The 22258-nt window shown below is 37.2% G+C and overlaps 1 protein-coding gene across 4 annotated transcripts in view; it reads right to left on the bottom strand.

The window, feature by feature from the left end:
• Positions 1–22258, bottom strand: part of LOC149780188 (ATP-dependent RNA helicase A protein-like) — a 116746-nt gene that overhangs the window by 78662 nt on the left and 15826 nt on the right. For 3 of the 4 annotated variants that reach the window (XM_089936935.1, XM_089936934.1, XM_089936936.1), the window contains exons 3-6: positions 13179–13319; positions 8774–8873; positions 6128–6237; positions 2698–2837 (exon numbers count right to left, since the gene is read on the bottom strand). In XM_089936935.1, the coding sequence (XP_089793061.1) occupies positions 2698–2837; positions 6128–6237; positions 8774–8873; positions 13179–13319 (491 nt within the window). Of the gene's footprint in view, positions 1–2697; positions 2838–6127; positions 6238–8773; positions 8874–13178; positions 13320–22258 lie in introns of those variants that run through there. The other variant, XM_089936937.1, reaches the window with a different exon arrangement.

Here is a 22258-nt window from a genome sequence, read left to right as displayed (position 1 = left end):
TTTTCATTTACAAAAGTTTTGTCTGCAAAATTAAATTGCAGTACTGTCCAATCAGCAACATAGGAATAAATCATTACAAAACATGCCATCAAGTAAACGAAGAAATAATACTTTAGGAAAATTAGTACAAGTTATTGGAATTGACAACAATGGGGAGAACTCATTTGCCAAAACATTTTGTGTTGGGAAGACTCAAATAAACAAGATCGTAAAATATAGGGAGAATATTCTGTAGCAGTGGGAAATGGAGTAAATGAAAAGAAATTTTTTTTAAATATGAAAAGTATATCAAGATTTAAATAACGTTTTGAATGGTTTTGTAATGTGCTTGCCAACAAAATCCCACTCAATTTCACGCCTAAAAATAAGAACTATTTTATGTTACATCGAAATAACAAGAACATTTTAATAATTAATGCTACTTTTAAATGAAGATATTAACAGTTTTAAGTTATATGTAGCTTTCCAACTATATACATATATGCATACATCACACAAATCTAGTCCCCTTCAAGAAAGGCCACCCATCTTATAAGGCCACTTTCCTGGTGTAGAAAGGGTGGCCGTATACAAGGGGGACCACTGTAATGTAATGTTACCATGCTTTTAGCTTCACTTTTGGTACTAAGCTCTAGTTTGATGTCATGGATGTACATCTGCAGTGAGACATAACTCTGACCATGATTAGCGTGAAGACATAAGGAGTTTGATTCAGACTATAGGGAAAATCCCTGAACTGGTACAAAGTGTACCTGTATGCAGAGGCGGCATAAGGAAATCCCTGAACTGGTACATAGGCTATCTGTATGCAAATCTCAGGATTTTCGATGGGAATATGAAAGTAGACATCTTGGGAACTAGGTAAAGCCTGTGCAAAAATTGGTCAAGTCTGTGTTGCAAACAATTTGTACAACCAATTAAATAAAAGAGGGATTTTGTCTTGCTGCTGAGAAAAATATTTGCATTAGTTTCATGAGACATCTTTAGCAATGGGAGTTTGTGACAACAGGGAATAGTAGCTGAAATATCTGAAGGCTGTCTAAAATGACTTGCATGACCCACAGGTCAAGGGGGAAGTGTCTCTCCAATTCCATAGCAAAGTGTTAAAGTCTCGCCCCACTGGTGTGCTTGAAAAGAGCAGATGAAATTAGCAATTGTAGATGATATGAAATTTTTTTTTTTTTTTAAGGTTTACATCAAGTTGAGAGAAAGCAAGAAGCCATTGAGCTCCATAAAGTTTTGCAACATCAGTCTGTTAAACTGTACTGATGGCAGGTCTGACACTCTGTCACCATATGTGGACCCTGGTACTGTCTAATGTGATCATACTTGTGATAGCTAGCATCAGACTTTGTCACTAGAAGTCAGCCAGCACTGGACCAAATTTACTCTATCACATATGCCTTCTACTTGTGGTACAGTGAACTGTTTTCCTGGTACATCTAGACCATAACCCAAGACACAGATGATGCCAGGTCGTATTGCTATTCTGTTGCAGATGACCATCATAACTGGTACTGTAATCAGTGAACCATCCTCCTATACTGTCTAGTATTGTTTTCATGGAAGTATCAGAGACTAGTATCAGACAGGTATATTGAAGGTTCTGGCTGTGTAACGAAACAGCTCTGGCTATAGCAACATTCTCAATTCTGGACACACAGTACCTCCCTCAGAATTTTCATAGCCTTCACTGTGAATTCCAGGAGATGACTTCATCCCATCATGAATGAACCACCACTCTTGTTCAACAACCCAAAGAACCTTGTTTTCCAGTTAAGTCATCATTCTCACTGCAGAGGTTTCTTTCAAGTACGAAGACCCATGCTAAGTAGGAGCTCCTTCCTTCCTTGATACTGCAGTGTCCATATTGCCTTCTATGCATCAACTGAAGAAATGTTCCAGCTTCTACCACCAGTTTTTTCTTCCCCATCCTGTTCTGTAAGTTGTCCTTTACAGAATTCCTACATATGTCAATGTTGTAACTAGGAAAGACCAGTCTTTATCAAACAGTTTCCAACATTAGTACTACAGACCACAGGTATGGCAATCAAGATGACACTAATTACACGACACTTGGTAATAAGTGCAAAATATTCATCTACAATGAAGAAATCGATTCAGTCTGAAAACAGATGGAATATACTTCTTTGAGAGAAAGAACTGTTCTAAGCCATGAAAAGTGGATGACATCTGTATGGCCTCATATAAGAGTGCAACAGACATATGACATGATTTTGATCCAATTCCATTGCCAAAGGGGTGACAACTCTAGTTTGCCAATTCAGAAGCTGAAAACATTTTAGCCTTATTGTTAATAAACGAAATCAAAAATCATTGCGAATGTCTTTATTAGCTTTAGAGGTAGTGGATGTTATAAGGCAGAAGAAATATTACACTAGCTAAACAATAAAATCAATGCATGAGTTTTAAGATTTTGAACAAATTTTGGAATACATGATTTTAAAGCTCATTTCCTCAACATACATTCGTACTTTCATCAAAATCAAGTTAATTGCCAGACAGAATTTAAGATCAAAAGTGTGTCCAATGATTGCAAGTACACTTTTGCATTTATCTGCATTTCATAATGTTACTATATAATTTATTCTATTTGCTGGTGTGATCAATGTGTGCAAATATGCATGTATTGATACAGGTGTATGTCTCTGCATTTTCAGAAATTTGTCTTCATACCTGTTGTGATCAGGCCCTACAATGCTGTATTTGTAATCAGCCTGAATTTTGTTTTGCTGTAAAAACTGGTGGAGTCGACTTTTGGCATTCTCAAGTGTCCAGTTGCCATGGATATCAGCATTGAAGTCAACATCTTCTGACTGAAATAAGAATTTTTACCAATCACCTGTCTATTATCATCAAGCTAGCTATATTTTCCAAAAATCTATAAATTATTTATTATTCTATTATCTATCAATCTATTTATCATATACATAATAACTTCTCGAACAGTTTTAGTGTCATAGTTTTCCTATCGCCTCTGGCATGTAATATTCATGACTAGAAAGGCACAGGTTTGAATCCTTCTGTCAGACCATCCTGGGTGTGTGTCATGGAGTGTCACTAGGTCAAGCACCTGCCCTGACACGACGTAGCTTTCTTAAGTTGATGTGCCACCAAACATTAAAAATATCAAAGTACTGAAAATACTGATGGCATGGAGGTTCAAAATGATACTAATTTACACAAGATCAAATGAACGAACATAACTCAAGAATCATGCTGGAACAGCACCAGTTCTAAAAGGAAAGTGGATCTATGCTTTGTAACTTATTTTAGCAAGATTATAATTTTTTTTTACTACTTATAATAATGCAAACAATATCTGGCAAAAGAGAATGCATACTATACCATACACATGAAAGGACTGAAATCCATTTATGTTAAAAACTAAACCCACTGCTTCTTCGCCAAAGATGATCAATCAATAATTAGGAAGAATGCAAAATGTTTTGTTCATTTAATCATTAGCAATGGAATAAGAACTATTTTATTGGCATTCATTTACTTAACTTACTGATTAGTACAGGAATAAGAACAATGACATTGATGCTCAGTTACCCCTCTAAAATGGCAGTGTCTGGCATATTAGTGCAAAAGCTGTCAAAATTATCCCCCATAAAAGCAGTCACATTCAGAAATCTCACAAATATCTGCTGATTAGTAAAATCAATATATTAACATTTGTTTAAAGTACCTAACTTTAGTCCATACAAAGAGATAATTAATACAATTTTCCATACTGCTCTATATTCCTCATCTTCACTAGCCAAGGTTTCAATATGGCAACCTATCTAGACTTTGGCGGATCGATCAGATATTTCAATGCTTTGTACTAGCAACATCTACTGGATTTCACCAGTTGCCTCTCTTAGTATGCAATGCTAATTAATAGCAGTGTAATGCTAATTAATAGTATGTAATAGCAGAGCATCATACATCAGCTGAAAATGATGGAGGCAATTGACCTCATGTTATTTTAAGCTGATACTGGCATATTTCTTACACATTGGTATACAGAAATGTTGGGTGAACATTCAGCTATAAGAATGAATAGACTTTACATGTTTTCCAGGTACTTCAGAAGCCTTTCTGTGCATTTTTATCAAGTGGTCCCCACTACTTGTTGGTATGAAATACTATATTATGGTTATTGTTATTGTAGGGTTTAACGCCATTTTTCAGCACACGATAGGCTACACATGGCGGCCTGTATTAATGGTGGAGGAAGAAACCAAGAAAACCCCAGAAAGAACCACTGACCCACGAGAAGCTACTGGCAAGCTTTCTCACATACCCACATTGGCTGAATCCTAGACTCGAATCCACGCAGATAGAGGTGAGATGGCAGTGATCTGTAACGGAGAGCGCTTTAGACCACTCAGCCACTCGGGGCCCCCACTATATTATGGAGTCATACACGTTGAAATTACATGTTCCTCATCAAATTTAATGTTTAATGCATAATTTGTGGGTACAGAATTCAAAATTTAGCTCATCTTTATGATATTGTTTCAAATAAATTCACACCATGCACCCAACATATGCACCATCCACCATTTTAATACTGGTCTTTAGTCACTTTTTGCAAAGTCTTATCCTTGTGGTTATTTCAAGCTGAAATTTGCATATTTTGTACATATGGTAATACAGAAATGTTTTGTGAAACATTCAGCATTAATAATAAATTTACTTTTTCATTGTTTTCAGTACTTCTGAAGCCTTTTTTGCCTAGTCTAAGTGACTTCACACAATCATTTTTTTCTCATAAAATAGGATAATGCCAAGTCATGCACAAGCTGAAATTATATCTTACTCTTAAAACAGTGCATAATCATTACAATATTTATTCATTATTATTACATTATTCTTGTAAATATATATGTCCATCTGAAATCACAATTTATAAACATAAATTGCCACTTTAGACATAAATTAGGATAAGATAGTTTTGGTCAATTTTTATATCTTTCAAATTAATGACAAAGAATAAACAAACAGAAAAATAATTTGCATTGAATACTTCCACAATTCTACCAAGGATGTCAGTCACATGGACAAAATTCTTGAAAAATTCCTGATTCACTCTTTAATACTGTACAGGTTTTCTTCTAATTTATTATTACTTTAAATCTGCATTTAAACGGTGTAAATTTTGTGAATGTTGCAAAATTAAATTCAGGATGTCAATATCTGTTACTTTCTTAATAAAATAAATCTGATCAATTTTGAGCAATATCATACAGTTCATGAAGTAGTGTTAAATTATGATATCCGAATGTGAGAGAAGGAACTGGCACAGAGTTCTCGCAAAATATTTGATTATTTTATTTGTTAAAAAGTGACATGTACAGATTGACTGTTTGTGCTTTATAAAATTCAGAATAGATTGATATTCACAATAAATGACATGAATAAGTTTTCTTTTCTTCAAAATAACTTAAATTTTACCTCTTTTTGCATATATTAAACATAAAATTTTAAAATTAAAAGGCCTACCAACACCTCTAGATATTACCCATCATTTGTAAATATACATCTTCTAACCTCAAAAATACACAAAAAACTACCAAACGTTTCTAACACATTAATAAATGAAAACATGTTTATCACCCAATTCCTTGGTATAAATGTTTGCTTTCTCATAAAACAAGTTTATGTGTGTTTTTTAACTGAATTTATGCCGTATTGTTGCCATTATTTACATTTTTATGGACACATATGCCAGGAAGAGTTACTGTTCTTGCTAGCATGCATGACCTATTAAAAGAACTAATTCCCTCAAATACTCTCACACACTGTAGCATCATTTTTGAAAAATGATATCCAAAGTATTTAAAAAGTAGTCATAGGTCAGCATATATATAGTTTTACTCCATTTTGAAAAATCATTTTCTCATTTATTTCCAACGAATATGTTGTACATAAGACCAAAGAACTTAAATCATTGTATTCTCTATGAAATATATTCTGTGCATCTTTTCCTTGTAAAATATGTGAACTTGTTAATGCACATGAAAATCTCAAACTTGAATATCATTTTAAGATTCCTATGCGATATGAAAGTCTAATCTCAAGAAGTTTGAATAAAGAAAATAAAATTTCCAACCTCTTCCAGTTGTCTTTTCTGGGCAATCCGTTCCATATAACTGAGTGGTGGGCCCCTCTCATATGGGGGAAGGTCCTCTCGAGGTGGGCCACCTTGAAAGCTGCCTCCATCTGCATTGTGTACAACACTGCATCACATTTCACTTCTACTATCATCTAATATATATTCTTTACTAGATAATAAAGGTGGCAAACAGTTATCCATCTGATAAAATATCAAAAATTCAGGGCCTACTCAAGTGATTGTAAGATCTGCACATTTTTAAAAACAATTCACTTAAAAATCTACCAATTATGCAAAAATCACACATTACTTATATAAGGCTTCATTTCCTCATTAAATCCCTCAAATATGCAAAATATTCAATGCTTTTTTCTCCCTTCAAAATGGACATGAGGAATTCATTCATATATTTATCAGTTATAGAACAGACACAGCAAGTCTTCTGCAGAGGACTTGTGAACAGCATAACGAAAACTTCCATCATGTGTGTATGCAGCAATATTATTTAAGTAAATGTAGCAACAGATTTATAAGAAATGACTTTAACACCTGAACATTGTTTCCAACAATGCCACCAGCCTTTTGCTTACAAAGGGAAGATAAGAACTCAAGCATGTGCTGACACAGACAATAAATACTGTGCATTAACCTGTATCTTCTGTTGCATAATGCACCAGCAGGTCTGGGTCACTGCAGTTTATTAGTGAAGCAAACAAAAGAGTTCCTGACCAATCAGCACATTATGAGGCAATATCTTGTGCTGAATGCCAATTTCAGCACATGATAGGCTATATATGGCGACCAGTATAGTTAGCAAATTAAGAACCCAGAAAGAAGCTGGGAAGAACCACTGAAAGTGAATGGCAAGCTTTCTCACAGACTCACAGTGATCAAGCCAAGACTCAAACTCACATGGACAGAGATGAAATGTCTGGGAGCTCTTTAAGATGTGGGCCTTAAACCACTTGGTCACCTAGGACCGCCTGACACATTATGAGATGGCAGATCAGGGTCTATGTTGCTTACTGTTGGACTGGACTTGTACGTAAATGTATATACAGTACTTTTGACATATATTATCCTAACTTTCAATTTAATATAAATATACAAATATGGCTGTAAAAGATATATTTTTTAAAACCTTTAACACAGCACATTAATACCGTTAATGCCAAAATAGCTAGAAAGTATTTGTGTCATATTGTTCACAAATGAGACAAAATGAAAATTTTTATGTAAAAATGCAACAGCTGCAAGTGGCAGCGATTCAGAATTACAGCAGACTAAAATTTGCTTGGTAACCTTGCTTCAGATGACTGCTAATTCAAACAGACTGTAAACTCACTATTCTTCCTGGAGATTCCAATCTTTGTGGATTCTGTTGTTCTTAAAACTATGAATTTAAGCACCCAACAAAGAATGATCCTTCTGTGGAAACAATGAGATAGCATACAAATGTCCATGAATCTAAATTCAGACACAATTATAATTGTTCCAAAAGTTTAAAAAGTTATACCCACAATTTTTTTAATTCAGTCCTCAATATTTAATGATAAGAGAATAGCACATTATATGACTGCCAAATTTTTAACAGTGCTCTTTGTTAGCACTAACAGGCATGGCTGAGCAATGTGTCTCACTAGCAGGCATGGGTGAACAATATGTCTCACTAGCATGCATGGCTGGCCAATATGTCTCACTAGCAGGCATGGGTGAACACTGTGTCTCACTAGCAGGCATGACTGACCAATGGTGTCAAACTAGCAGGCATGGCTGATCAATGTGTCAAACTAGCAGGCATGGCTGACCAATGTGTCAAACTAACAGGCATGGCTGACCAATGTGTCAAACTAGCAGGCATGGCTGACCAATGTGTCAAACTAGCAGGCATGGCTGACCAATGCATCTCAACAACCTCTGATCAAGATATGCTGTCTTCAAGCATCTATAAAGTTTGGTCTAAGCTGGTAGTGCAGAACTAATTTTACTGTTTGGAAACCAATTTTCTTCTTTCAGTCAAAGACCTTTGATCATTTGACCCATCCCCTCAAACAACATTCTTCCTTACCCTAAGAGCAAGCTATCCACAAAGTTGAGTTAATGTCTAAGTCATTCTGAGTAAACCATTTTCTTCTTTCAGTGTGACTTTGACTTCTGACCCCAAACTTATAGGTTTCTTTGTTTCCTTAAGAAGAACTTGCCTGTAAAGTTTGGTAAAGGTGATGATGTAGACCTAAAATGTATTTTGCAGAAAACAGAAATACAATGAATAAAAATACAGGACCATAGCACAATACATCACAAATTTAATTCTAGTAGTGCCTACAGCACTTCAGCACTGTAGTGACGATTGGTGCCACCTATAGACAGATTAAAAAAATTAAAATGATCTGCACAAAACCTCAGAAAGATAAGCCCTTCCAAACCAATGCAAATGTAAACAAAACATGATAAAGATGAAACATGCATAATATTATAAATCTGCAAAATATAATTAAAAATATATAATTATAAAAAGAAAACTCCAGAAAAGAATAAGGAAATAAATAATTTAAACAAGGCTTTCCATCTAAATCAGGTGTGAGCTAGGATTGGTTTTAATGTACTTGATTTCGGTGTGGAATGTAGAAAGACTACACTTACCAAGTTTAAGACTCTGGTGAGGGGCATTACCACCCGGCAGTCCAGAAAATCCCTGTGTTTGATTCCCATCCTCATCACCTCCCATACCCAAGTTAGAAACCTGAAATAGATGGAAACAAGAGGTCCAAGTGGGTCTGATATAATTCACTTGCTAATTAAAATATGTGAAAGAAGATCTGGCACACTTAGAATATCTACCAGTCCTAAAAACATAAAATACATGTTTCCTATCTCATGCTATGAAAATGCGCTGTTCTGTCAATGTTTTTTATTCATTTTTCTGCCGTCATTTACTAAAAGCAAACCACTTCTGCACAACCTAAGTTTACTCCTTTGCTTGATGTGAGAAGAACAGAATATTATAAAATGATGGGGGTTAAAATAACACTCTACAGGGTTCAACAATCAGTGAAATGCATGCACATTGAACAGAGTACACTGATCTATCAGATATGGCCATCATGCTAAAAAAACATACTAAAATTAAAATATGAAGAAAAAACCTAAAGGCCAGTTTGCCTATTAAAGCAAGGAAAGTGACCTATGACCTATGACTGTTTAGAATCATGTTGACAGCATTCAGAACACTCTCATCTCGTTCTGGTTGAGTCAAAACTTCGTTCTGAAAGAGACTTGTAGGTGATCATAGTGATACTTCCCAAAATTGTCTGTGTTTGGCAGACAGCAATTAGACAATGGCTGTCCTCATGACCAGCAGGAAAACACTGATTCACATTAAACGTTTTGAGATTGAAATAAACATACAAGTCAATTTAATATGATTTTATTGTAATCTGTCCATATTTGAAGTGTAGCAATCACAAAGGGGGCAATTTTGCGCATATGTAAATCAGTATGAGCTTGTGGAATCTGAGCTAGAGTTTGTGACTTTTTGTTTAGTCAAGACCCCTAGGCCTGTGTCTAAAAAGATTTTTCTTTCAGCACTGAAGAAAAGGACATCACACATACCAACCTCCAGTTGGGGTTAGGGGGAAAGTGGTGGGGGGAAGATACTATAAGGTAGCTGATGGGTGACAACAACAGTATAAGGTATATGCATACCTGATTTAAAACAAGCATTTAATGACTCTAAAGCCTCAGAAAATGGAATACCATCTATACAACCCCCATGTATCTGAAGAGTCATTTATTTTATTATTGTTTCTGACTGAACATTATTTTAAAAAAATATATAGTGTCAAAGTCGATGTTAGACAACTTGTACAACTATTTTCATTAGAAAATCAATTGTCTTTCTTATATTCTCAACACAAAACACACAACATCCCTCCTTCTGGTTTTCTCCTTAAACAACTGAAGGTACTCAACAAATTGTCTTGGAATTTCATTTCTTTTTGTCTCTTTTCTCAGTCCCTAGCTCCCCTTCCACATGCCCCATGCAAGAGGTGCCGGCTATTAGACCATATAGGAACATGATAGCTTTCCAACTGCTCTATACAGTACTGACCATAGCAGACAATCTTACAACAAAAAAGAAATCTTCCATTCTGACATTCATAAACTTGCTGCTTGTTCATACAAGTCAATCTCAAGAGTTGTAAACATAATTATTGCTAATACAAGTGGCCAAAAGCATAATATGAGCATAAAACGTGACATCAATATATTACATGCCATAATCACAGATCATAATATGAAAAAATGTATATTCTTTTGCTACTAACCCATACATGCCAACCCCTGACGAGGAAAAAGTGTAATCCAAGTGGACAAAAAAGATGAATCCAAGCAGAAAAAGAGGAATCCACAAATAACATGCTAAAAATTCAATAAACAATGATTTATTTGCCCCTCTTGTCTTTTAACATCATTTACTGCTTAAAGTTTTCATATGTAGCACTTTTAGCTTTCGAAAGCAACAGATTTTCATGTTGCATTTTAAAACACTTTGTACCAGCTGGGACCATGAATGTTTTGCACACCAGTAGAGCACAAAGTACTGGGTTACTGAGCCTGGATTTGAATTCACTTTTATTTTTGTTAACAATACTGAACAATTTCTCAGTCAGCATTAGAATGGTAAAGAACCAATATTCCTTTCATAAATTTATATCTTCCAGTGATTGTGTCTTTTAGCTGGGAAATAAGGTGCCACTGCACATCAAATCTATCTGCATTAAGTATATTGTCAGGTAGAATCCCAACTTTATACTGCAGGAATTCTCCTTCCAGATGAGCCAAGGTAGGCAAAGATGGTAATAGAAAGGGATATCTCTTGACAAAGAAGCAAACACTTTTGAAGCTTTTGACTGTCTCTCATTTACATCAGCAACTGAAGCATTTAAAAGTACTTCATCTCCATAGGGGAATTTCTGGAGCATGTAACCACAGGCTGTAGCATAATAATCTCTAGCATTATCATCAAACACCTTCACATCTAGAGTAGAATTGTGTTCTATGAATTCTCTTGCTTCTGCACCAATAGCAAGATCTTCATTATCTTTCTAGAACTCGATAAATAACACCTCTGCATTTATAACATTCATGTCCACAATTTAGTTCTGCTGTAGATAAGAAGTTACCTTAGTATTAGAGTTCATAAGAGGAGCTAATTTGATGTTTCTATGTTTTCAAGTGTTTCCAAACATAAAATTTACCACCATGCCCAATATTAAAATGAGCATGATGCTGCCCTAGAATACAGGGACTCGTATCGTTGCTTAAAACTGACCTGTCATACATGTACTATATAGTACATGTATGACAGGTCAATTTTAAACAACGATGCGAGCCCCTGTGCCCGAGAATGGAATGATGTATTATGCCATTCATGTATTCATCTTTGAAGGATTCCTTGTTTTGTTTTTTTGTGTCTTTTTCTGATCCACCTGTGAAATTCTTTGAAAAAATATATGTGCTCTAACACAAACATAGACTAGAATACATCTGATGACTTTTAGCACCAAATAGTAAAATTATTTCCACACTGCCTGCAATAGACGTCACGTGATGCTGCCCTCATGTCTTCATCTTTGGAGGATTCTGTTATTTTAAGTTGCGTTTATTATTGGCATTTTTCTAATCCATCTGTGAAATTATCTGAAAGGAGATATTTTTGCTCTCATACACGCATCGACTAAAATAAATTATACTTCTTAGCGCCAAATACCTATAGCCTGGTTCTGTACTAAATATAAATTAGAAGAAAAAAAATCTGCGAGTAAAGATTAAAATTTAGAAAACCAGCCTGTTCTCTCCTCACTAAGCCATACAGCTGCTATATATAGAATACAAGGTCGAAAGTTCCAGCATGTTTCTGGGTAATAGGATAGTTGCTATAAATAGAACATAATACTGTTAGGAAAGTGCACGGACAAGCGTACTCTTATAGTGTAGTTACATAGAAGCCGTCTTTTCTAAAATGCGGTCTGTGAGATTAACGGGATGTTAATAAAAACGAGAAAACAAACAATTGATTGTTTCTGGAAGGTGGATATACCGATAAAGCGTAATCCATACATGTTTACGCGTAATTTATTGAAAAAAAGCGTCATGGTTGGCAGGTATGCTAACCTAGTACTACAACTGGTCAAAATTCGTGTCATAAATGAGGATTAAAATCAAAATAAAAACACAAAACATACTGATAAATTATTTATATTAAACACTCACTTTAATTAGAGGACATGTCTAACTTTGCTAAATGATCATTTCTGTATTAAGCATGGTGAACTGCTCAATCCATGTTTTGTATTACATCACTGTCATATTCTGCTTTTCAAACTTGTAAAACAGTGTTATGAATGGGAATAAGGAGATGATGTATAAAATGACAAACAACTATTTATTGCTTTATTTTTCTTCAGTTTTAATTTTTCAGAAAAGCATAATACATATATAACTAGAATAAGATGTAATTAGGTGAAGAAAAAAAAAATAATGCTTATGCCAGAAGCGTAATGGTTGACATGCATGCTTATTACGCTCTACAAACTTCTGTTATGGCTTGTCGATAGATTGGTTTCTTACACTCCTCTTGGAGACAATAAAAATGAAATCCCTGGATAGTAACTGCCCAAAACTGCAGCAAAGCACATTCATATCGATTCAAATACTAAAACTACCTTAAAAGAGCTTGACTGAGATCACCCACAAAAATGGATGACCAAGGCTTAATTTGACAAAAAAAACTTTGTTAAAAAAAAAAGCATGCATAGGGTACATCAAATTGTTTGAACCTCAAAAAATATGAGTGACCTTTCCCCCGACTCATTTTGAGAAATTACATCATTAGTTATCGTTGCTGTGAGAAATCTGTGATCCTGTGACCTGGCAGCATCTCTAAGGGTGTGAAAGATGAAGAAAGAAAACTGAGTAATTAATACTGCTTGAATGCCTAATGCATTTTTCTTGACCCACTACTTCAAATGCATACATATCTTACCTCAGTTGCAGGTACTTCCGACTGGTTAATAAGACCCTGTCGTACTAAATATTGAACAAAGTCTCTGGCTGCATTGGCCTGAGCATCCTTCTTGTTGGTGGAATTTCCTACACCAAGATAATTGAACCCATCTACTCGTACCTGGTGATATAAAAGAAATTTTCCTCATGTAAAACTTTTGATAAAAATGTATACTAGATAAAAAACTCTTATCTGAGCATCATTCCTTACCTTTGAAACAATTTGTTGATTTCGCTCATTGCCATATATGTTTAACACTTTCTACATGTATGAAAGCCATCTGAAGCACACCTAGTGTTTTACCGAGGATCACAAGGTCCAGGGATACTATGTCCACCAACCTCAAAACATTTTAAAGGAACAAAGTATAATGACAGTACTTAATGCATTAGGAATGCTAAGAAAATTAGATGCTTCAACAATTTTCTGCACTTATCTTCGTTTTCTGCACTGGGCTTTCATCTTTTCTTTTAACACCTACATCATTGTAATAAACATTTAATAAAAACTACAGAAGGAACTCGTGAAAACAATAACATGCCTAAATAAATAGATACCCAAAAGGAGCTAGACTACGTGACTTTCCATTCCAGATCTTGATCTCATTTAGCACTGACTCATCATCTACCAGCTACTATTGACTGGTAGTAACTTAACAAACTTAAAGACCTAATAATGTTTCCCACCTTAAATATTCTCAGCATGTTTTTAAAAAAAAATGTTTTCTTATTTCATGGTGTTTGTTTTTGTAATCATATCATTATATGTTTTTTATCTTATAGGTGTTGTCTAATGTTGTAAAGTGCTTAGAGCTTCTGAAGATTAGGCGCTATACAAAGTCCTCATTATTATTATTATTATTATTATGATAATTCCATCTTTTTCTGAATTATTACTCTTTTCAAATCAGTACTGGGGCCCTGAGTGGCAGAGTGGTCTAAAGCACTTTCTGTTACGGATCACTGCCATCTCACCTCTGCCTGCGTGGGTTTGAGTCTCGAATTCGGCCAATGTGGATATGTGAGAAAGCTTGCCAGTAGCTTCTCATGGGTTGGTGGTTTTTCCGGGGATTTCCCAGGTTCTTCCTAAACCACACAACAACAGCAAATCATTATCCATTCATTAAATAACAACTTGTATATCTGCATAAGTAAGTTTCATTTGACATTAATTCAACCTCAAAATAAATAAGATCTTTTCCACCAAAGATGAGCTTTCAACCTTGCTTCAGGCAACACCTTTACAATGCAACTCAGCAGAATATCACAAATCTGTAATGTTCTCAATATTGAAAAATTTGTTGTTTTAAAATGAATATTAATTGCCATCTTACAGTTTTGTCTTTGCCAACTCTTACCACTGTCAGCACCTAACATAGATGCCATCTCATAGTGTTAATTGCCTTTGCTACTGACTCTCACCACTATCGGCACTTAACACAGATGCCATTTTACAGTTTTAACTGCTTTTGCAGATTTTTACCACTATCAGCACCTAACACAGATGCCATCTTACAAGTTTAATTTCCTTTCCAACTCTTAACACTGTCAGCACCTAACACAGATGAAGATGGCTATGCACTAACGAAAAACATTTAGTGTATTTTTTAAAGATATTATCCTTTTGAAAAAGTAGACCAATGGACGCAAAGGGGTCATGATTTGGGGATAAAGAACATAAGCTGTAGGGAATGCACTCAGAAAGTTGGCGCCTATCCTATATGAGCTGGAAGTCAGTGACATAACAGACTGCATCCCTGTGACATCACGAAAGTCTGTATTTTTTTTTTAAATAAGTGTCATGAGATTCAAAACAACAAATTTACTATTTTCTTTAGATGCCAGTCTTATTCAGGGAAGGAAACAGCCTCCCTCTAAAAAGGAACTGAAAATTTTCCATGCAGCTCCAGTGTATGTGTAAAATGCGAAATTATTATCATGTATTAACTTGAATACTCTGTCATTGTTTTGACAAACTGCTTGTGAAGAACTGTTTATACCCCTTCTTTCAGCTTGCATTAAACTGTTTTCCAAAAAATGTGTTTTTCCTATTGCACTGGTTTTAAAATTAGGGTAGGTAGGCTGCTTATTTTTAAATTAAACATTATACATCTTATAATTGTTAGTATATATAATGTACAAAACAATTCAAGTACTGGGTAAAACCAGCTCAGTTAGATGCACATATCAACTGGAGGGGGGGGTAATTTTGTCTTCTTTATCTTGTGGTGATAAAGGTGCTAGGGTCTGCAATGAAATACTGTGTCATCGGCTGACTGGAAACATTTTCTTTTGGCCTGAGGTGGTCACTGTCATTTTCAAAGATTTAAAGTGACTGAAAAACCACTGGAAGCTTCTGCGTATTTAAACCTGATCGTCCATGTCTGTCCTTTTTTGTATAAGCATGGTTATGGAGACTTTTCTGCCAGCTGATCCAGAAAATTTCCATCTCTGCTTGTTCACAAAACAAATACCAAATTGTTGTGCTCCTCCCAAAAATCTAAAATTTGAAATAAATATTCTGTATTCCTATTTTGATAACCCAACATGTTTTCTTTGACATTCTATCCTGGTAAAACTGAGAGGAAAATAAATACATTTGAATAAATTTTTACCAAACAATTCCACCACAATGACACTGCATCAAAAGAACATCAACTACCTTGCAAATCCATTCCAGAATGCATAAATATCGCCATTTTCATCAGGACCATCAGCAGCAGAGGGGGCGAATCGGACAACTTTTTCGACAAAATTTGATTGAGGTCTTAAAACGACAAATAGAGCCTTCCTTCCAAATCTCACTTTTCAAACAAAAAAAAATAAAGTCTCCGTTTGGCAAATGGAGCCTTAGCGTTTTTTGCTCGAAAACGCTATATTTCGCGACAACATCTCGTTGGTGTTTTCCCAAGGTAATCATCGGGCGTCCCGCGTCGATGTCATCGCCCCCTCTGCTGCTAAGTGGTTATTTACAATGAAAATTATTTACAACTAACCGAATATTTGGTCAAGTCCGATACGATATCGTGTCCGAGGATCATGTAAATTTATCGTTACGAATCCATGTGGGGTCGACTGAGCATGACTAAAAAAGTTTCGAAAAACATTAAAGTCCATGTCACCGCCGCACCATGTCTGCCAAATATTTCGTAGCGTGTGTGTATCAACGCCGTTGAATACAGCAAGAATATTACAGTTGTCTCTAATTACTTTTGGAATCTGAGTGTATCGTTGAGTGACATATATCACGTCAGTGTTTTTATGCCTGCCTCTGGAAAATATCCTAGCTGGGTTTTTTTGATTGTCTAACATAACATCATCGTACACAACTAGATTGTTAACGTCGCCATCAATATCATCAATACCTGGTGCATCATTGATATCTGTAATAAACTCGATGACATTTTTTTTAGCGATCGCTGATGCATTCTCGTTGAAATCTTTCAACACCTCGTAGCATCGTTGATCATCTACGCTAGGAGCAACCAAATACAACTTATCCCACTTCATCCATCTCATTATTAAATTGAGTAACAATTGCGTCTTGCCGGATCCAGATGGTCCGATGATAATCATCCGGATCGAGTTTGGTAACGCTGCAACATGCTTAACTGGTTCTCTTGTTTTAGTCGCCGAAAAATCAATTATATTCATATCTCTATACATAAATTATGGATCTATATTGTGTGAAGTGTAGAGTACGTACTGGCACAAATGATATGACAACCGCTACAACAAGAAATAACAGATCGGCCCTTACTGGTAAGTGTGCACAATGCGGTACAAAGAAATTTAGATTTATTTCTATTAAACCCGGGGATGTTTTAAAAAAAAGCGAGGAGGTGATATTGCAGCCAGGTTATCAAAACTCCCCGGAACACCGTGGGCAAAGTATCCAGGAGAAAAGCACCTCCCAGGATATAGCTACTGTGGCCCCAGAACACGATTAGATATCAGACTCGATGATCAAAATCAGCCCAAACCCGGTGAGTATCCAATAAACGCTATCGATAAGGCGTGTCATGCTCATGATGTTGCTTACAAAAGTAGCGATCTGCAACAGCGTCATATCGCGGATGTAAAATTAATTCACGCATTAAATGCTATTCCTGATAAATCCGTCAAAGAAAAATTGGCCTCATGGTTGGTAAAATCGGCTATGAAAGGTAAATTAATGATGGGCGCTGGTAATTAATAACAACATGGAATCCATCTATTATTCTCCGAGAGGATACTGGAAGGGGAAGGCCGCAATTGGTAAGCTTGCAAGCGCTGCAAAGGTAACAAAGACCACTGCGGCTAATTGGTTATCCAAACAGGCTATATGGCAAATCTATCTACCACCGCCTAAACAAATCAACTTCTCGCGCTTTGATGTCAGCGTACCTAATGAAGTTCATCAGGCTGATATACTATTTTTGCCGCATGACAACGGTTACAAATACGCGCTAACCGTAGTTGATGTTGCGAGTCGATACAAACAAGCGGAGCCGTTAAAAACAAAGTCGGCAACTGAAGTAGCCGCTGCGTTTGAAAGAATTTATCGAAGAGGCCCTCTGCGCTGGCCAAATCTATTACAAGTTGATCCCGGTAGTGAATTTCGCGGTGCTGTTTTATCAACGCTGAAACATCATAGCGTCGCGATACGACGAGGTCATACTGCGCTACATCGTGATCAGGCAATTGTTGAACGATTCAATCGGACTCTCGCTGAACGGTTATTTGGATATCAATACACGAAGGAATTCATCCAAGAAAAACGATCTCGTGAATGGGTTAAAAGGTTGCCAGGTGTAATTGGAGCGTTAAATAACGAGATTACCCGAGCAATCAACATGAAGCCCAGCGACGTGATTAAATACGAGTACATACCCGGAAAATCAAAAATAAATAGCGTTTCCAAGCCGATTCTTGGCGATGTCACTGTTAGATATCTATATGAACCAGGAGAGCTTGAAGGCGGTAAAAAAAGAGCTACTGATCCTATTTGGAGTGTTACCACACATAACATATCAACGATAACACGATCAACTGGTAGACCACCGATCTATAGACTGGATTCAACTGCTCCTCAGCGCGGATTTACTCGCGAGCAACTACAAGTGATACCTGACGATACTCAATTGCCCCCGCGTGGTCTTAACTAGCGCCGTTGCGTCTATTACACTCAAGACAAGTTAACCTCACATTGTTTTTGACATGACCGAGACTGTTATCGATCCTGTCCACGGTAAATTGGCGAGCGTCTTTATCCGAATAACGCCAGCGCATTACACAATTACAACTTGCGCAGTGATTATTCTGTTGTTGTCGTAACGCAATTATTAATTCGGCATCAATATCAAAACGCCGCTGTTTTTTTTTATCCTGTTGGCGGTAACCCGAGAGTTTTCTATCAATGACGGTTACATCGATGATGTCGTTGTCGTTGGTGACTCCGTCAGTGACTCCGTCAATAACAATTCTTCGAAGCTGATTTATTCTCCGTACTCGGGACACTGCAAGATAGACTAGATTCGACCATTCGATGCGATTATCAACCATCCAAACAATTGTGTCCGTGATGGTTAGTCCCTGCGAGGAATGTATTGTTGTTGCGTATCCTAGCGTCCACGGGGATTTATCAGCACGTAGCGCGTCCTCGACGACGCTGATATCAACGAGCACGATATCATTCAGCATGAGAATTTGTTTTTTTGTCCCCGACGCTGTCGGGGCTGGAATTTCAACTTCAATGTTCTGCCGCCGTGTGTCAGCGGGTCTATAACACAACGGCACTGGACGCGTTGGAAACTTTTCCTTATGCAACGCAAACAACTTCCGCTGAAGTGTGTCTCTGACTATCTTTCTACTCGCTACAATCAAATCGTTTGGTCTCCATGTTTCCCAGAATTCATTTAACGGCGTTTCCGGAATCACCTCGTGAATTATTTCACACTGAATTTTATCCGGCTGTAATCTGATTAGTTTTTTAACCTCGCGCAGTTGTTCATCAAGTGCTCGGTAATCAGTATCGGTTTCTTCATAATAGTCTACGAACCCGCTCAACCAATCATGTGGACCCTCGCCGACAAATGGTGGTGGTTGGCCATGGTCCCCACACATGATTACCGCTGTATTCGCGCGCAGCAACCACTCAAGAAACATTTGTAAAGTATCTAACGAAACAGTACATATCTCATCCCAGATGATAATGTCGGGAATAAATTTTTCACCCATTCGATCAGGAGTCCACTCACCGCCGCTGTATCGAAAAAAGCTGTGATAAGTAACGGCGTCAACATTTCGTTGTTTTATCTCTCGCGCTAGTCTATGGGTCGGTGTAAGCACGATTATACTTGCCCGCGTACGAAATAATTCAATTGCCCGAGTCGTCTTTCCTGACCCGCCACAGCCGCTTAAATAAACCGTCTTGTGTCTACAAATTGGATCAGAACACGATGGTGCATTAGACCATTCTGACAATTTATCACCGCGTAAGTAGTTGTTCTCAACGGTGACATCTGCTGACGGGGAATAATCGCGTCGTATTTCATTTTTAATTCTCCATGTACCCCAACTCTCGTCCGGACTAGTAAACTCGGCTACGTTTTCCTTATACGCTACGTCAACATAAAACGAATCAACGGCTACTCTAACCGCGGTATCGGGGAATCTATTTATCATCGAGAATAAATTGATAGCGGCATAACCCAGCATAGACGCCCTCAAATGCGGATACGCCGGGCTGTCTCCATCGCCGTAGGTAACAACTGTACCCAACCTCGTTCCATTGGACAAGAAAGCTGTTTTGCAGTTCACGTATCTATTTTTTGCCACTGCGTCCTTGATTACGAAATCATATTCTGCGTCATCTATAATCAGCCATGAGCAATATCGTTTGTAGTCGTGGTTTTTTCCACCTTGTGTAAACTTACCGATTATTCTTCTACCGAGATCTTTTGCCTCGCGGTTTCGTTGGTTGAATATCCTCCTGGACCATTCGATGATATATTCCTCGTCGGCATCAACGTGTTTTCTGGACTCGTCAATTATGCTATCTAGACGCTCCGGTTCTGGTAACCAGACTTCAGTCTGCGCCCGGTATGATATAATTGCGTCGCTGACAATCAGCGAAATTAGCATTTTACAATCAATCATATACCGTAGCAGCGCTATTGGCAACCACTTCTTTTCAGCTATGTGTCTACCGATCCAAATATAGCAACAGCGATGGAGTCCTGCCGCAAATTCAAATGATACTATGCGAGCGAATCCGGTTAAATCAAAATCAGGCAGTGGTCCATTAATAGCAACACGAGTCATTTCATGACTGGGGTGTCCAAATCGTTTGAAATACTCAGCGGCGGATCCATACCCGAGAAAACTCGCTGGATAACAGGCAACCATATCAACCGAGATCATAGCGTCGCGGCTGTATTCAGTGTTCCATAGTCCACCGTGATAGTATTCCAAACAACTGGATTGTACATCTGGCAGAAATTCCTTGCGCGTTGGTCTCCACGCATTTTTCCTTGCTGCAACATGAGCTACAACCGATGGAATCGTAAAACAATTTGTTAGCAGTTGTTCATCATGCTCTTCAAATTCCATGGCGGTTTTTTTCATCCTGTTGTGAAATGCTTCAGTGCGATATAATTCGCCGTTTGGTCTTACAAACTGATCAAAGGTATCCGCATCGTTTTCAGCGCTGCGAAGTAACCACACTGATACAGGGTCGTTTTTACACAAATAAGCGATAGCATCAAATAGTTTCCTCTCCGCGAGAAAACCATCCCTGGAGAATTGTTCTCCCAGGAATTCTTCGGGTATATACTTTACTGTTCTATCCCGTGGAAATATTGTGATCGCGGGCGTCCATGTGTGTTCGTTATGATCAATAATTTTGATTGGGGTTCCCTTCGATTTATACTTCGATTCGTATAATACTTCACCGGTTATCGTTGTAACGGTTATTGGAAATCTCAGCGACGTTTCTAATCTCGCTATGTCGCTGATGGTTGCTCCACGCTCTTTTACGGTTAGTTCCCACTGGTTGATTTTGCTACGTCGTAAATCAGTCAATTTGTTTCCTCGACATGCATTTGTAAAATGCTCTATTATTCGTTCTGCTACACAATTTATCCCCGTTGACTGTTTCATCGGTTTCAGTTTTCCGATATCAGGTTTCTTATTTAACGGGTATATTCCATAAACAACTGCTGTTTCAGGATACGCTCGTTCATAGTATGGTCTGTCAATTCCGGTTAACAACCCCGGCTTGGAGTCGCGGCTGACAGTGACTGTTTTCTTGTCGCTGAAAACTGGTTCAAATTTATCACGTATGATCCAATCGCCTGATTCCACCCGGACAATGAATTTTACTCTGAAGAAATACTTTTTACCGTCAAGTTGTGATATTATCGTTGCTGCGCGGTTATCGTTCATGGTAGCATCAACAACGCCATCAATTCGAAATGTTGACCAACTATGAGATGCACCATCACGCTTGAATTCATTAATACAATCGCGTATTTTATTCAACAGGGTTCTATCGTTTATTAACGCTTTTGGTGTGTCCTTGAGGACTCTATCGAGATTGAACTTAATATTTTTCCAGGGCTTAATTACTGCTAATCTCTCAAACTCATCCATATAATTAAAACAAGTATTTAAATAAAAGAATATAGTATAATGAATAAATGCAAATGGTTGATGATTGGGTCGACAACCCCGTGCAATAAATCATGCAGAGGTGAATTCTGTGGGTATCATTTACAAAGCGTTCGTAATGGTTCTCTTGGCCCTCTCCCGTGCTTGGTTTGCCACGTTGGTGTAAGAGGAAAATCGCAGTTGTGTATTAATTGTGGCGGAAAGCGATACAGAGAGTTAAAGCGTTATTACGATAAACGAATAAAAAACGCCGTCATCGACCCCACCGCCGACTCCGTCCTTGACTCAGTCAAGGACAAAATCATCAAAACTCCTCAAGACTACATTGAAAGGTTTATAATTAAACCAAATAATGAATTAGACAAGTAGTATTATTATACAAATGGACCAAGAGTTCAGACCTCACCC

Source organism: Sinohyriopsis cumingii, chromosome 16 (genome assembly GCF_028554795.1).
Source record: "Sinohyriopsis cumingii isolate HCF-2022 chromosome 16, ASM2855479v2, whole genome shotgun sequence".
NCBI classification, from domain to species: Eukaryota; Metazoa; Mollusca; class Bivalvia; order Unionida; family Unionidae; genus Sinohyriopsis; species Sinohyriopsis cumingii.
The sequence above is the reverse complement of the archived record's forward strand: the minus strand, read 5'-3'. Positions and strand labels throughout refer to the sequence as shown.